This window comes from Mastomys coucha, unplaced genomic scaffold, assembly GCF_008632895.1.
Source record: "Mastomys coucha isolate ucsf_1 unplaced genomic scaffold, UCSF_Mcou_1 pScaffold9, whole genome shotgun sequence".
In the NCBI taxonomy this organism is placed as follows: Eukaryota; Metazoa; Chordata; class Mammalia; order Rodentia; family Muridae; genus Mastomys; species Mastomys coucha.
In genome coordinates this window covers 102959471-102972986 of record NW_022196915.1, presented here as the reverse complement: position 1 = coordinate 102972986, position 13516 = coordinate 102959471, and the positions used below count along the sequence as shown (strand labels likewise).

General features: G+C 44.1%; 1 protein-coding gene across 2 annotated transcripts in view; it reads right to left on the bottom strand.

Annotated features, from left to right (window-relative positions):
• Positions 1–12550: 12550 nt before the first annotated feature.
• Gpr180 (G protein-coupled receptor 180) overlaps positions 12551–13516 on the bottom strand; it is a 27734-nt gene continuing 26768 nt past the window's right edge. For both annotated transcript variants that reach the window (XM_031361622.1, XM_031361623.1), the window contains exon 9: positions 12551–13226. In XM_031361622.1, the coding sequence (XP_031217482.1) occupies positions 13068–13226 (159 nt within the window). In that variant the 3' untranslated portion in view covers positions 12551–13067. The remainder of the gene's footprint in view (positions 13227–13516) is intronic.

Sequence of the window (13516 nt, the reverse complement as noted above, 5' to 3'; positions counted from 1 at the left end):
TCTGAGCACAGAGCCAAGTAGTCAACACCATCCAAAATGGCTACAGCCATGCTGGGAGTTGGTAACATTAGAGCCCATTTCTCAGGTCTCCCTGGATTCTGTGAGACCCCCTGCGTGTTGCTAGAGAGATCACAGGGGAAGGTCAAGAGAAACTAGCAGAACCAGATTTTGAAATCAGGTCGGCCTTGCAGCAAAGGCTGTGCTCCTTCTAGTATATCTCAAGGCCTCTGATTACGTCTTTGAGGATTCTGACTTCTTTTACTGCTAGCTAGCCGTAGGCTGAAGCATTTAGGGGCGATGGATCTAAAATAGTAAGTGATACAGGAGGCAAAAACTTAAAGATAATAACTTTGAAAAAATTTTATTCCTATGTATCTGTGTGAATGTATGCTACATGTATGGGTAAGCAACCAGAGGCCAGTTGAGGGTGTCAGGTCTCCTGGGGTTAGGGTTAGACTTTGCTGCTTGGCATGAACGGTGAGGGGTGGACTTAGGGCCTCAGAAAGAGCAGGGACTCCTAACTACAGAGCCGTCTCTCAGCACTTCAACTGGCTTAAAAACATGAGAAAAACACATATGGTTTTCAAAAGACTTCCTCCAGGCATAGTCGGATTGGAATAGTTTCATTTCCAATTGTTATTACTCACCCCACAGTAGCTCTTGTTGGGCCAGCCAGTGCTACATAGTAAGATTCTGTCTCAAAAACGAAAACAAAAAACAACCAGCCCCTCCAAAAAATGCTTTGAAACTTTGTTCCTGCTAAATCATTGTTCCTGTAACAGAACACTTCTGATTTTAAAAAAAAAATTAAGTCTTAGGGTTTGTCTGCACTACATTAACGTTTATAGCACAGGTCTGATTTTTGACTGCACTAAAACTAGCTGTGTCTTAACATACATGATAAATACTTAACATTCTAACCCCGTGGCTCCCCTTCCTTTTCCTCTTCACTGGATGCCAAGCCCACGACTTCTTTTGTGCGTTAGACCTGATGGTCTGACTTGACTTGACTCCGATGTTATGAAGAAACACTCTCAGCTGTAGCGTTATGTATGCATGGGAGTTCTCACTGAACTAGAGACTTTATTTAGGTTATTCTAGGAAACTTTGTGGTGAAAAAAATAAACAAACAAAAGGAATCTCCTGACACAATTTGTCACCGTGGTGGTTTAAGCGAGGCTCTGTCTGAGCGCTTGGCGGCCAGTTGGTGGCGCTGTCTGAGCGCTTGGCGGCCAGTTGGTGGCGCTGTCTGAGCGCTTGGCGGCCAGTTGGTGGCGCTGTCTGAGCACTTGGCGGCCAGTTGGTGGCGCTGTTTGGGGAAGGTATAGGAAGTGAAGGCCTTCCTGGAGGAAGTCTGTCACTGCAGGCAGGATCTGAGCTTAAAGCCTTGCCTGCTTCCGTGAGCTTCGCCCTTACGGTTTGGGGGTGAGCTCTCGGCTTCCTGCTCCAGCCGCCACGCCTGCAGCTTGTTGCCATGGTTCCCCACCATGTCAGACTCATTCCTCCAACAAGCCCAAATAAAAGTTCTAGAAGTTCCCTTGATAAAGGTGTTTTATCAGAGCCACTGAAAAGGGCCCTAATACAGTCTTTTAATATAACAAAGGATAAAAGCCCAAACAGTAGATTCTCGAGAGACCTGACAGGATTAAACATTCCTTTTCCTTATGATTAAATTTTAAAATGAAATTCACAGGATAGTAAATCTACTTGGCATATCACTCTTTTAATTTAAACATTTGTACACATTATTACAATTGGGATTAGATCCCGTCCACAGGTTCCCAAAAGCACCTTAATGTTACTCCTTTAGTCTCATTTAACCAATGTCTCTCTACTTGCAGCTACGCACCTTCCCTCCACCCTACAGCGTTCTCTGTGGGAATACCATGTACATGGAATCCAACAACAGAGTGTGAAACCCGCTTCTTCCAGCCAGCAGAGGCCTTCAGCACCACCAATGTTTGTTTGTCATTACAAGTAGTACTCTATTCGTTTGCCTGGGTAGGCCAGACTTTCACCAAGTCTGTGTATCTTGTTCTGGAGTGTTATGAGGGTGGGAAGATGCTCCGGGTGCTGCACACTGCTTTCAATGTGAATGGAAACTTCCCCTTGTCTAGGCTGATGCGCAGTAATCAGACTGCTCAGTCACATGGTACCGTGACTCTGTAAGATACTTCAGCACTGCTGTATCTCCAAACAAACTGAACTATTTTTCAGCACTGCCCATAGCCTGGGAGACTCCTGGTTGCCCCACACCCTTTCCAGGACTTGGTGATGTGTGTCATCTAGGCCATTCTAAGATGTGCAGTGCAGTGGTATTTCGCCACGGCTTTAATTTGCATTTCCCCAACAGCTAATTACACTCAACATCTTTGCATGTGCTGATTTGCCGGCTTAGATTCTCTTTGGTGAAATGCTTGCTCAAGATTTTGGCTCACTTTTGAATTGAGTTGAGTTCTCCCTATAGGATTTTAAGAGTCCTCTCTGAAGCACTCATTAGAGTCTTTGTCGGGATGATTTACAAATGCTATCCCTAGACAATCGCTTGTCTGGTCACTCCGCTGGTGGCACCTTTTGTACATTGCAAACTTTTAATTTTGACAGAGTTACCCGTGAATGTTTGTTTGTTGGTTTTTATAGTTTGTACATTTAGCATCTAAAGGACAAATCGTAAGATTTCATCTTTATGTTCTGGAAACCTGTCTTACTTTTAGGTGTCCAGCTTCCTTTTGGGTGTGAGGTGAGGCTGGGCAGAGGCTCCCTTCCATGTGGTGTGTATGCCCAATGGTTTTGAAAAGGTACACTGAAAAACCATTTCACCGTCTCCCTTTGCCACTGAACTGCCTTTGTAACTTACTCTCTCTTATTCTTCTGGAATATATTATGTAGAATCATTGTTTCTTCTTGGATATTTGATACAATTTGTACTGAAACCATCTAGGCTACACTCCCATTTCATTAGTACTTTAAGCAGAATTCACTTTCTTAAATAGTTACAGGCCTTCTTGGGGCATTTTTTATTCTTCAGTGGGATTTGGTGGTCTGGATGTTAGAAGAGGCATCTCACTGTGAACCTTGCACTCTTGACAGATGTGCCTGGGGTGTGAGCTCTGACTCTTCTCCCTGCATCATTTTCACAGTTTTATATCCTGTGAGCAAGATGAGACAATTTCCCATCTTCATCAAGGAACTAGTTATAGAGGAGAAAAAGTGTCCCAGATTAGCATTCCTCGGGTGCAGTACAAAGTCCCAAGTAGTCAGCAATGCAAAGCCACAAGGCGCTGTGCTTCCTGGGCAGATAGCTGACTCCGCCCACAAGGCGCTGTGCTGCCCTGGCAGATAGCTGACTCCGCCCACAAGGCGCTGTGCTTCCTGGGCAGATAACTGACTCCGCCCACAAGGCGCTGTGCCTCCCTGGCAGATAGCTGACTCCTTCCTCTTTGGCTGAAATGGAATGCCATGACGTGGGTAATTTATGAGGAAAAGCGTTTACCTTGCGGTTCTAGGGTCTGGAAAGTCAAGTGTAACGGTGATGGCATCTGACAAGGGCCTTGGTGCTGCATAAAAGTACAGCAGGAGTTCAAAGGGCAAATGAGCACATGAAAAAAAGGCCAAAAAGCTCCAGAAAGGATGGATTGACTGTTATCGTTAGCCGAACTGAAGACATTATAAAAATGAACTGATGTCCACTCAAGAAAGTCCGCCAATCACCCCTCATTAGGCTTCAGCCAGCACTTCTGCACTGGAGACCAAGTTTCTGAAACAATCTATAGGACACAAGCGAGCTACGGCAGCCTTTCCGTTTATAAAGCAGGGTAAACGCACAGGCTCCTCCTGTTTCCTCTTTGAATTAGTGTGCGCATCATGTGTGTGGAGGTGAACAGAGAACTGTTTTCTCCTGGAAGGGAATATCAGGCAATGGTCCTGTCTCTGCTTCCCATGTCACTGTAGAGTGCTAAGATGTCCCACCTGAGCTACCATAGCCCTTACCCCCTCCCACACACACCCCCTCCCCTCTCTGTCTTCTGAAGATTAAACTCAGATGTCCAGCTTGTATGGGAAGCACTTTTATGGTTTGGGCCAATCTTGGTTGGTATACAGTTCACAGTGCATCACATGTTTCACCTAAATTGTCATTATTATCTTTGTTATAGACACTTACTTTGCTCTTCCATGTCTCTCCTCATCCCTTAGCCCGCCATAGATATTCTGCAATGCCATAGCTTTTGTTCTTATTAGCAGTGTTTTGTGTTTGCCTGGTTTTACCCCCAATCTGAGAATCTTGATAAAAGTTTATATATTTTATTGTTCTTTTCAAAGAACCAGCTTTTTGAGTCAGTAGTTGTGTTTTTTTGCTTGTTTGGTTTTTGTTTTGTTTTTGTGTGTGTCCAAGGTCACTAACACATATTCTTATCTTTATTGTTTCTTTCTCTCTGCTCCATTGGGGATTTTGGAAGAAATTTTCGTTAACTCTCAACTTGATGTTTTAAAAGTTTTTAGTTTTAGCATTAACCTTTTTCACTGTAGATGGTACTGTACCGTTTCATGTCCATTTTCATCCAAGTGCTCTGAGCATACTGCCTCCCACACACAGGACCAGCCTTTTCTCACCTCTACTGTTAGTCCCTCAAGCAGTCTCACTTCATGTCACTAGTACACATGTGACTTCTCTAGGGTCCACGGATGAGAGAAAACATGAAATATGATCACCTCCGGTGGTACCTACTTTTTTTTTTAAAGCAAGTAACTTTATTCTATTTATGGATGAGGATTCTGTTGTGTATATGAGCTATATTTATCCATTACAGTTGCTGAGCATGTAGTTTAGCTCTGTAACTGTTGGAAATGGAGCCACTTTAGTAGCTTTTCAAGAATTTCCACGATGTGCTCACTGAAGTCACTTGGGGCAGAGTCACATGGTAGCTCTATTGATAGCTTTTAGAGGAACCTTCATGTGGATTTGCATGGCGGTGGGATAATTTGCCACTACTGGTGCATCAGGGCTGCCTTTGGTCCATCCTCGCCAGAACTACTTTCTTATGATTTAAAGTTATGTGTACGTGTACATGAGTGTCAGTGCCCAAGTCAAGGCGTTGAATGCTCTGGGGTGGAGTTACAGGCAGCTGAGCACCCCCTCTCCAGCCTGTTGTTTTCTGAATGACCACCATTCTGACAAAGCTGAAATGAAATCTCAATAGTTATAAAACATTTCCCCCTCTGGTGGCTAAAGGTATTGAATACCTTAAAAGATAGTTATTGGCCATTTATATTTCTGGAGAATTCTGCAGTTCTTTACTCCACCTTTTGATTTGTTATTTTGAGTTGATCCTATAGGCCAGGTATCAATCCACACAGACAGCTTCCCCGTAAGGTGTTTCCTCACTCAGTTGACTTTTTCCTTCTGTGGTGCGCAGTCTTGCGTTTCCTGAGGTACTGTCCGTCTGTCTGTCTCCTGCCGTCCTTCTGGGGTTTCTCCCCTGCTGATGCCTCAGCCTTGAAGCGTTCCTCGATCTCGGTGTGCTCTTCCTCCTCCCCCAGCCCCTCCCCACAGCAGTTTCGGTCGCAGGCTGTCATCAAGATCTTCCATCGGTTTGACATTGACTTTCTGTACAGCATGAATTATAAGGACTCCGCTCCATCCCTTTATAAGACGATATCTAGTTTTCCTACTGCCACTTGTTGAAGATGCAATCTTTTCTTTAATGTTTTATTTTTGGTTTGCATTTCATAAAAAAAAAGCGGTGGCTGCAGCTGCATACATTGATTCTGGGGTCTCCACTGACCCATTGACCTACATGTCTGTTTCTGTCACACCATGCTGTTGTCAGTGACTCCACAGTGGAACTTAAAATTGGGACGGCGATTCTCCCAGTATCAGTCTTCTTGCCCATCTGGATTCTTTTATGCTTCCATAAGAATTTTGAATTTTAAAAAATTCCGTAAAGAAAAGGCGTTGCTGGAATTTCCTAAGAATTCCACTGATTTTATGCATACTTCTATGTAGATTGCTATGCTTCTACCCCAAAGTTGTTTTTGTTAGTGTATCTGTTTTCACACTATTAATTCTTCTAATCCATGGGCATTGGAGGTCTTTTTATCTCCAACATTCAAGTTTAATACAGTGGTCTTTGGATTCCTTGGCTAGGTTTATTTCAAGGTATCTTTGGATCTTGCTGTGTTGTTGAAAGTGTTTAGCAGAGCTAGGACCTGTGCGTGTGCGTGTGTGTGCTTGTGTGTGGGTGTGTGTGTGGGTGTGCATGTGTGCATGTGGGTGTATCTTTAGTGTCTTTTGTGTTTTAAATATCTAATCTGCCAAAAAGAATTTCTTCTTTCCTATTTGTGTCCTTTTCTAGATTCTTCTCATGTCTAATTGCACTAGCTAAAATGTTACTATACTGAATACAAGTTAAAAAAATATATACATTGAACCATCCCCACTTCTAGAAAAGAACAACCAACTTGATCATGGTGAATGATCTTCATGATGTGATTTTTTTTTCTTTTTTTCTTTTTTGGTTTTTTGAGACAGGGTTTCTCTGTGTAGCCCTGACTGTCCTGGAACTCACTCTGTAGACCAGGCTGGCCTCAAACTCAGAAATCCGCCTGCCTCTGCCTCCCAAGTGCTGGGATTAAAGGTGTGTGCCACCACTGCTGGGCTCGTGATGAGATTTTTAGTTCTGTTTGCAAGTACTTTACTGAGAATTTTTGCATCTGTGTTTATAAAGGGGATTGGTTTATATTTGTCGTTGTTGTCTTTCTCCTGGTACCAGGGTAATACTGGCTTCATGAAAGGTTTGGTGGACTGGAGAGATGAAATCTAAAATGACTGCTCAGCTGAGCCAACACAGCATGAAAGCGCACCCCTAAATATCTATACATGCACAGACCACAGAGGCTACCCTCAGCCTTAAAGAGACCCTTCTTGAATAGGAGGAAGGACTGCAGCCATAGTGGGGTAGAAACTCCATGGGAAGACCAACAGAGTCAACTAACCTGGATCCTCTGGGCTCTCGAGAATGAACATCCATGCCTGGACCTAGGCCTCCCCACTCATGTAGAAGGGCAGCTTTACCTTCATGTGGGCTCCCAAGCAACTGGAGCCAGGGTTATCGCAAAAACTGTTGCCTGTCCATGGGATATGCTCTGCTAGCTGGACTGTCCTGTCTGGTCTCAGTGGCAAAGTAAGCTCCTAGCCTGGCAGAGACTTGAAGTGTCTGGGGGCCAGAGGAGAAGGGGAGGGGGAGGGGAACAGTGGGAGGGGGTGACTGGGAGGGGGCAGAGAGCAGGATGTAAAGTGAATAATTAAAAAAAGTTAAGTTAAATTAAATTAAGACAGATGGGGGTGGGGTGGGGGAGAGAGGGAGAGAGGAAGGGAGGGAGGAAGGGAGGGAGGGAGAGGAGGGACCTTTCTCCTTGCAGGGAACAGAGATAAGTGCAAAGAGCCATGGCTGCACACGATGCTGAGAATAAAGGGCAGCAGAGCCTAGACAAGACCAGCCACTGACAGACATTAGGCCCAGGAAAGAAACAGTACAGAAGAGATGGAAGAGTCTAAGGGCTGCAGGATGAAGATGGAAGCTGTGAAGAATTATTTTCTAAGCAGGACATTGGCATAGGAACCACAAACTCAGAGCAGTTTTCCAGTGACGTACCTACTTACCCAACTATATGTCTACCTCTGAGCCCATCAGGCCATGGCGGTTATTTCAAAATCCAGGACCATATAGATAGCTCAACCTACAGGATACTTAACAGAAATGAAACTAGCAAATGGGAAGTGGGGGAAGAGGGGAGAGGGTGGTTAAGGTGAAAAGAAAACAGAACAGGGTGGAGAGACCAAGATACACCGTGGATATGTCTGAAATTATGAAAGAACAAACTTACTACTAATAAAACCCACTAAAACCAAAGCTAATAAAAAGCTTTGCCCCTCTTTCAATTCTGTCTGACCTTGCACCTCTAATCTGACAGCTGGCCTTTCTGGTGGAGACAATGCCCATTGTGAGTCATCTTACTAGTGTGACTGTCAGGACCCATCAGAAATCAGACACTATGTAATCACTCAGGAAGTTCTAAGAATGTAGATTTAGGAAGTGGTGAGGGGACGGGGGAGTGCCCTGGAAGGAGGGAGGAATAAGCACATCTTGACTCCACAGCCTTTATCTTAGTCTGATTAATAATAGCCAAAGACTGGAAAGCAACAGTGTTCAAGTCAGTAAAAATGAAAGCAGACCCACACAGTGGAGTGCATTACATGCAAGGCTAAAGAACATGTTACTAGCTGCATAAAGGTGTGTGATGTGTTACAACTCACTTCTAATACATATGTATGTTTATCCACGAATGGATCCATTTCTAGAAACATAAATAAGACAAATTCCAGATAATAAACCAGTACTCATAAATGGAAAATGAGGGAGGGATCCCTCCCATGTTAAGCCTCAACCCCCTTTAAAGTTCTTTCCAATTTTTGTGCAAAATGCATATACTACCTAGTAAAGAAAATGGTGTTTTCACATGTCTGAGACTGCTAAAGACAGTTTCCAACTTTAATCTGTCCTTGCCTACAGGAAGGGCATGTTATGTGTTACCCTGAGTGAAATTGAGTGTGTGAGGAGGCAGGGGAATGTTTTCACAACTCTAAATGAGCCCGAGCTGCTAAGACGTGTTATTATTTTTAGTTTCCTGTTTTCTATCAGCTACTTTTATTTGGTCCTCATAGCATTACATGGGAGGGGAGCTGTCTGTAGCAACTGGAAGACTCTTATCACATCTGACTAAAGGTCTTCTACGCTTGCAAGTTCCATGTAAGTGGGCAAAGGACAGACAGGCACTCGGGAGGCTGAATGAACAGTGTGCCCTAGACAATGTGGTGCCTCCAAGTACTTCTTTTCTTAGAATTTCTCTTACTCATTCACTCACACACAAAATATACTTTTATTATTGTTTTGTGTTGTGTACATGTGTGTAGATCAGGTGCCATGGTATACATGTGGACGTCCCGGGACAACATGTTGGATCCACCTCTAGGCAGGTTCTTAGGGTCAAACTCAGGTTGTCAGTCTTGTGTGTCAAAGCACTTTCACCATCTCACTAGACTCAAAACTGTATTTGACAGCCAGGTATGGGCTGAGGCAGAACTGCCATGATTTCCAGACCAGTTTAGGGCACACAATGAGCCCAGCCCGAGTTACAGGACAAGATTCTCTCTCAAAACCATAAAAACAACAAACACACAAAAATATGCATCTGAGCGTCTAGTGTGCACGAAGGAATGCTCCAGGGACAATGATGACAATGGAGAAACTCTCTTACAGTTTATACTCTGACAGGAGAAACAATAGAAGACAGGGCCACTGGGCCTGGGGAGGAAAACTGAAGACAACAGGGTTACGGAAGATCAAACCATGTGTCAGTACGCAGTTGGGTCACCCAGGAAAGCCATCTCTGTACGATACTGGGGGTGAACCTAAAGCTACCTGCATGCCAGTGAAATGCTCTACAGATGAACTCTTTCCAGTGGGGAACAATAAAATACACACACACACACACACACACACACACACATGCAGGCACGCATGCACATACATACACACAGGTACATACACATGCATGCACACACACATACACACATGCACACACACGCATGCATGCACACACACATGCACGCACACACGCATGCATGCACACAAATACACATGCATGGACACACACATGCACACACATGCACACACGTACGCACACAACACACCCGCATGTGCACACACACACACACACACACACACGCAGGCACGCATGCATATACATACACACAGGTACATACACATGCATGCACACACATACACGCATGCACACACACGCATGCATGCACACACACAAATACACACACATGCATGCACACACACATGCACGCACACACACACATGTGCACGCGCACATACACACGCATGCGCGCACACACATTATTTTGAAATAATTCTAAATTTATTAAAAGCAACCCAAACCCAACTCAACTTGCTGCATGATTTAACACTCCGGGTTCCTGTAGGCCGCCATCCTCTTTTCCTTCTGGGACTGTTTGGCTTCTGGGGCAGACCAGCTTCCTCCCATACCTTCGGGTCTCCTAGACTGTAGAGTATGCCATGCACCATGCCCATGGATGCATGAAGACAGCTCCAGGTGTGGAAGCAGGAAGGACATTCAGAGGACCTCAGGAGGAAGCTGCAGGGCACCCGGGTTGGTCTCCCAACTTCACAGGAAAAGTAGATGAGTTTGGTCTCAGTTCATGAGCCCATGTTGGTTTTAAAGGAGACAGAATCTCTTCATCCCCAACTGTTTGCTGCTTGTAACAATCTTATCACCTCAGATCAAAACCAAAGTCCTCTATGACAGCACAGACATGAGGTCTAAGCATGCCTGACATAACTGCAGTCAAAGAGAATGTCTCCTACGGGAAACATGTCAGAGCAGGGCCCGTGCTCTGTTCCTGTCAGGGTCCAGCCTCACAAGAGTTGACATCATACGCGTGTGTATTCTATTTTCATCAGATGTGGCTTCCTTGACTTAAAATCAGGAATGGTTCTGAAAGCAAGCTCTTCTGCCTGGACTGACTAACCCTGGCTGGCTGGAAGTAGGTGAGTGCTGAAGTGGACTAAGTTTTCATAGCTATTGACACTCATTTCAGATTTTAGCACAGTTGCAGGTCCAATAAATGAACTCGTCAGCCAAGCCTAACTACAAACATTCAATCATTCTCTTTAGAAAGCCACAGCGGGGGTTGACTCAGCGCTGTGAATGCGAGCTTGCTGCTCGCAGAGGGCTGGGATCTTAGCACGGCTGGAGGTTCTCTGCTACCTTAGATGCCATCTCTCAGGCCTCCACAGACACCTGCACACACGGACATGCACACACATTAAAACATATGCACCCAATAAAATGTTCAAAAATTCATGAAAGTAAAGTTAAAATAAAAAGGTCGTGTGAGCTTCAGAGGAACATTCGTTTCTCCTCATCCAGTCAATGATTGGTCAGTTCAGTCACACTGAGGCTAAAATGTCATTCACATTAGTATACATGCCAATAAAATCAAACATCTTACTATTAAAGAAAAAACAAGTGCTTCTTCACAGGATGGGGGTGTCCAGACTTTTTTTTTTAAAGGGAAAACTTCAAAGGCATTTTCAGATGGGATGTAATGTCTAGTAAGAAGAGAACAGATATCACAGCATGAAATCCCTCTCTTCTTGGATCTGTTAGGAGAGGATAGTTCTGAGCATTTCGTTAACAACTATTTTTCTTGACTTAGTAGTATCTCTTAACAGTAAAGTACATACGATTAGCAATCGAATATATTACAAATGAGCATACCGCTGTTGAAGTGCTGCAGATGGCAGGGCGGAGGTCTGCGTCCCATGCTGTCTGTTCTCTGCTCTGTGTAAGACACAGAGCTCCCCCGCTCCCTTCTCACGGCTTCCAGCCAACAGGCTTTATGAAAAAGTTTCACTACTGTGTTCATTTGTTTGTTTTGTTTTACAAGATAGGGTTTCTTTGTGTAGATTTTGCTTAACTGATGTGTACTTGAACAAAACATACAGTAACCTATAGAAATGTTTTAATTATGTGCTGGACTGTATTACTTTGCCATTTTGCTGACTGTAAACACATTCTGTCTTAAAATGAAGCAGGATAATTTCATTTTCAATGAAACTATAGCCAAGGAAAAAATAAAGGCAAAGCCATAGACCTTTTCCATTCTGCAACATTACCTGAACCCTTCCATTAAAAACTCAATTACCAGGTCATTGCACTGTTTCCTGCTTAAAAATATGGTAAGCAGATAAAAATATCTAAAATTAGCTAAAAGTAGACAAAAAGGTCCAAACGACTTCACAAATTCCAACACACAGCAGCTACTGACAGCTATAGAGTGGTGCTTCAGTCAGGAACCACACACACACACACACACACACACACACAGCAGCTACTGACAGCTATAGAGTGGTGCTTCAGTCAGGAGCCACACACACACACACACACACACACACACACACGGCTTCATTACAAAGGATTCAAGATGGCAACTACTTACAATCCAGTGCCAACATGGATTATAACAAATCCAGTGAGTATTTTGTTTTTCAATTATTCATAGAAAATTTAATCCTGATTAAGTATCCTTGGGCAGGAATTCATGGGTAGTTGATGACTGAAACCAACATTCATGTGAAATGCTTCTGTTAATTTAATCTGTGTCTACAGCTTAATTATGATTGGGGATTCAGCATAAGAGAAGTGAATTATCTCAGGATTAAAATTGCAGTGCCATACCACATACTACTTTTTCCTTCTTTCTTTTTAAACACAAAAACCTGCTTGTCCCTTACCCATGTCTTTAGACTTAAGCCCTCTGTTCTTCCAACCAATGTAACGTATCCATGATTTTCCACACATTATCCAAAATCCTTTCCCAATCAAGATAAAACTTGAAGCAGGGCCAACAATACAAGAAGAAATTGCAGACTAACCCCACCCATGAATAAACAACAGCTAATTCATTTAACTGTTAACATATTTTCTATTTATTTCCTGAAGTAATTTCACTTTCAAGTCCTTTAAATTGTAATTTGAAATGTATGTTCTTCAAAGGATAAAAAGAAGTAGTTTCAAAATCAGCACATCGCACTGACTTCATAACTGGGCTAGCCGGACACGCACAGGTACGTATTGTCTAGGTGAATACTGTGAGACTATCAGGCCTGAGTTTGCTACGGATGAGGCATCGCAAGTGTGACCACCTGATCCACATGTAATTTAAGCAGTCTTTTTCACATTTATTTCCACATGGAAACTGCTTCAGTCGCCTTGAAGTGACGTTCTTTCTAGAAGTTCAGGGTTTGAGTCCACTCCAGAGCATGCCTTCGTTTGCGCTGACACAGCTGACATTCGGTTCTATAAATAAGACACTCTGCTGCCACTGCTGAGCCTTCACTGCAGGGCACGACAGGACGACGTTGCGCTGGAGTGTACTGCACTTCTCCATTCGTTTGTTTTCTCACAAAACTCAAGCATCAGAAGTGAGGGCGCCCTTTGTGTGCAGAAGAGATGGCCAGTGGCAGTGTTACTGAGGAGAGAGACGAGACCTCCCAGTAAAGACTGTGGGACAGGAAAAGTCTGTACAGAATGACCATGGACAGGGCCTGGCAAAGGATGACACCCACGGTAACAACCTGGAAGAAAGCAAAGGACTGCGTCACTCCTGCAAAGCGGCAGGGGCGCCTTTAGCCTACCACGAATCCATTCTGGGATGTGCACCCAGCCTACCCTCCTGCGCCTTTCGCGTACCACGAATCCATTCTGGGATGTGCACCCAGCCTACCCTCCTGCGCCTTTCGCGTACCACAAATCCATTCTGAGATGTGCACCCAGCCTACCCTCCTGCGCCTTTCGCGTACCACGAATCCATTCTGAGATGTGCACCCAGCCTACCCTCCTGCGCCTTTCGCGTACCACGAATCCA